This window comes from Arachis duranensis, chromosome 8 (assembly GCF_000817695.3).
Source record: "Arachis duranensis cultivar V14167 chromosome 8, aradu.V14167.gnm2.J7QH, whole genome shotgun sequence".
NCBI classification, from domain to species: Eukaryota; Viridiplantae; Streptophyta; class Magnoliopsida; order Fabales; family Fabaceae; genus Arachis; species Arachis duranensis.
Window position 1 is genome coordinate 48,907,399 of NC_029779.3, and position 4,090 is coordinate 48,911,488.

Consider the following 4,090-nt stretch of genomic DNA (forward strand, 5'->3'; position numbering starts at 1 on the left):
ACAGGTACAATTTTGTTCCTTTTAAATAAAGCTAAAAATCTCACTGGTTATGACGGGTTCTGACTTGAAAAATAGCTCTAAGTAGGATCAAACTCTTGCCTCAATATATGATCCTCATCTTCCAATTTTTCTGCAACCTGAATTTTATGTTCTAAACATTAGGTAATGATTTCGTATACCACCCAAAGCAAAAACAAAGCTTAGATAAATTATAATTTACAAAAACAAATCTTATTTTTTTAATATCTAAACCTCCGAAAGTCTTAAAAAATCTACAAAACTCTTATTGATATTAATTTAATTTAATAATTTTATATTATAATATTTTTAATTTTTTACATAACTCACAATTTTAAAGCTCAACAAAATTAGAAGTATTCGTTTAATGGTGTATTAAAAATATAATATTGAGAGTAATTATTTTTTTTAAATGTTGAGGGTTCGAATATTACTTTATACATATAACAAATTTATTGGTTCGATGGTGAAAAATTAAAAAAAATTCATGGACCTTATGTTTTTTGTTTTTCCTCATGCTCTAATTGAAAGCCTTATCCAAATAATAGTGGGCTCATTTCCATGTGGCCCAAATGTTATCAAATGATTGAACAACCGGGAGCAATTTACTTACGATATTTAGTTGACATTCATAAAAAGTATCTAATGAATTATGAGTTCAATACATCCTGTAATATTCAATAAAATGGTCTCCATCAACCTAAACTATAGGCTTTGACAAAAAAAAAAGAAAATAAATTATAAGTAGTTAAGAATGAAGACGAAAAAATCAATTTGAGTTGGTCAAGTGGTCAACTCATTCGTCCGCTTCCACTTAAATAATTTGGACAAAATTATTCTTGAAAAACAAAAGCAAACTTAAAAGGTTTGATTTGTTTGACAAATATCATCTATTCTATCAACCATTAGAACAACAAATTATGGACTTCACTCACTACTTTTTATTCATTTTTTTTACTACTCTTGAATTTAAAAATGCAAGTATTTTTGAGATTTTTTCCCTCCTTTCTAACTAGCTTTACCTATGCATAAAAAAACCCCATAATTTATTTCTAGCTATTGCTATTTCAAAACAAGAGGTATCTCTATATATGTAATCTAAATTTGAAACATGTCTTCAATCACACACAATCTTTTTTTATTTTTTTTAATCCAAGTTATTAACGATGCATGTCTCACCAATTTTCCCTCCCACTCGATTTGGTTGGTTAGGCTTTGAATCCGACATGCACCTTTCACTAATCATATAATAGTTAACAAAAAAGGTTACACCTACAAACATTAATTAATCTTCTAATGGTAAGAAAAAAAAAATAATTAACTAGCATGCAACTTACATTAATGGTGGCATCCATCAATTTAGGGTTACAATTTCCATGTAGCTTGAGCAACAATGTGGTTAAGCTAGGGTTTCATTCTTCATCACCATCACCTAATAATAAGAGAAGAGTTTCATTAATGGTGAATGCAAATTCTAATAGAAGATTAGGAGGAACAATAAATAATGGAGAAAATAATAACATAAATAATAAAAATTATGATAAGGTGAATGGGGTGCGTGTGGCAGAGGCTCCTCTGACTTTGAGAAAATTAAAGGAAGATTCAGCAGAGGAAGCTCTTGTAACTTGCATGCATGGAAGGTTTCAGGAGGGTATTTTCGTCTATAGGCAGATTTTTGCTATAAGGTCTTATGAGATTGGACCAGATCAAACTGCTACTATGGAGACCATCCTCAATTTTCTTCAGGTAATTAATTAATTAATTAATTTCGTTCATGCACTATAAAAAAGACTCTCAAATTTTACTAGGGTGAAAAATTTACCTGCAATTTCGAATTCTCGAATTTGTAATGAAAGGGTTGGATTTGCTTTTTGACGATTAAAAATAGGTAATTCTATTACATATTTGAAAACCGTCATCAATAATTCAGTGTAGATTCGGAATATTTTATTATTCTACAGTCAGAAGATATTTAAATTAACCAATTCAAAATTTAGCAATATACTAGTATTAGCAATAACAAGTGCATCTTTGATACAGTCATCAATTTTTTAGAGAGACTATAATTATTGCTATTTACATGTGAGCTCGATAGTTAAAAATTATTAGATTATAATTTAGTTATTTGACATTTTTAACTATTAAATTTATATAAAAATAATTGTACGTGAGTTTTTATTGTTAACTAGTTTTGACTCAAATATAAGATATTAAAAAAATAATTGTTAATCATCTAACTTTTTTCTTAATAATATATTTAGGAAACTGCTCTAAATCATGTGGCAAACTCTGGAATAGGTGGGAATGGATTTGGAGCAACACGCCAGATGAGCATCCGAAAACTCATCTGGGTTGTTACTCGCATTCAGGTTCAAGTCCAGAGATATAGCAGTTGGTAGTTATTCTTCTTCTTTCATTTGTATCTTTTAAAATTTTAAAATATTTATTTTATTTATAATATAAAATAAACTATTATTTTTATTTATTTATAAATATTAAAAAATTTCATAAATAAAAATAATAAGTTCTTGCCTTTTTTTTTCTTTTCAATTTTATCATTATAACCATTTAAATACATTTAATTATGGCTGTGACATATATGATAGGGGGGATATAATTGAAATTGATACTTGGGTTGATGCACATGGAAAGAATGGAATGCGCAGAGATTGGGTAATCAGAGATCACTTCACTAAAGAAGTCATTGTAAAAGCTACAAGGTACTTCATGCTCAATAGTTAAATTAATTCGAATTTTTAACACTTACTCGGTTCAAATAATAAAATATAAAAAATAATTTTTTTAAAATATTATTTTTTATATATAAATATATTATTTTATTCTAACTAGTTTAATTCTGATTAAATTTTTAAACTTCTAATTCTACTGAGAATTCAATTTGTCTAATAAATTAGAAAAGACGAAAATTACATGCATGATAAAAATGACTTGGTTTGATGCAGTACGTGGGTGATGATGAATAGAGAAACAAGAAAACTTTGCAAGATACCTGAAGAAGTGAGGGAAGAGCTTACACCATTCTATATTAATAGGTTTGCCATTTCTAATGAAGATACAGATTCTGAAAAGATTCATAAGCTTACTGATCAAGATGCTGAGAACATCCAAACTGGATTGGCTGTAAGTTTTCTTTACATGATTTTCATAGTAGTTATTATTATTCAACCAAAGTGCATATTTGATTAACTCAACTCAAAATTATTAGACAATTTTGAACAAGTAAAATAATTTATCTTGTTCGAATAATGCTATATGATCAATAAATATTATTATTTTTTATTAGTACTTAACCAGTAATAATTTACACACATATTTATAAAAATTTTACATACAAAAAATATATAATTTATATCGATATTTATAAAAATTTATACACATAAATAATATAGTTTATACTAATATTTTTTTAAAATTTATACATATAAATTAATAAAATATATTCGCATACATGAATTAATAAAATATATTTATTAAAGATAATCATTTAATGTTTGTACTAGTCAAATAATAACAAAAAAAAAACAAAAAATTATTAATCCCTAAAAATTTTTCATCTCCTTCTATATATAATAATGAATAATGTTAAAACAGTTAGTAAAATTTATTGTTTTTTAATCTATAATTAGTCAATAACATTTAAAAATATTGACTAAAAATATATCATTAGACTATTAAACTAAATATATTAAACTTATAATTAAAAATATTAGTCAATATAAAATAAAATTACTTATCCTTAAATTTTTTTCTATAATAATAAAATTACACCGCGTTAAAAACACTCAAGAGGCCCACATACTTTAATATTAACCAATAGATAGTGTCTAGTGTAAAACAAATTAGTAAATTACTATAGTATAGCGGTATATATAAATTGTTTGTTAAATTATTATTAGAGTAATACTATAAATAAAAATTTGTTATAAATTTATAGATCCTTTAAGAAAAGCAAAGTACCAAATAAATTTCTGAGAAAATTTGGTTATAGATTTATAAGTTTTTAAAGCAAAAAATATCAAATAAGTTTCTAAAGAATTGTAACGATAGATTT

The 4,090-nt window shown here is 25.4% G+C and overlaps 1 protein-coding gene across 1 annotated transcript in view; it reads left to right on the top strand.

The window, feature by feature from the left end:
- The first annotated feature begins 1,359 nt into the window (after window positions 1-1,359).
- The window catches only part of LOC107463448 (palmitoyl-acyl carrier protein thioesterase, chloroplastic-like), a 3,772-nt gene continuing 1,041 nt past the window's right edge, over window positions 1,360-4,090 (top strand). Inside the window, exons 1-4 of the mRNA XM_016082243.3 lie at window positions 1,360-1,764; window positions 2,280-2,413; window positions 2,625-2,738; window positions 2,982-3,159. Of these exons, the coding sequence (XP_015937729.3) occupies window positions 1,360-1,764; window positions 2,280-2,413; window positions 2,625-2,738; window positions 2,982-3,159 (831 nt within the window). The remainder of the gene's footprint in view (window positions 1,765-2,279; window positions 2,414-2,624; window positions 2,739-2,981; window positions 3,160-4,090) is intronic.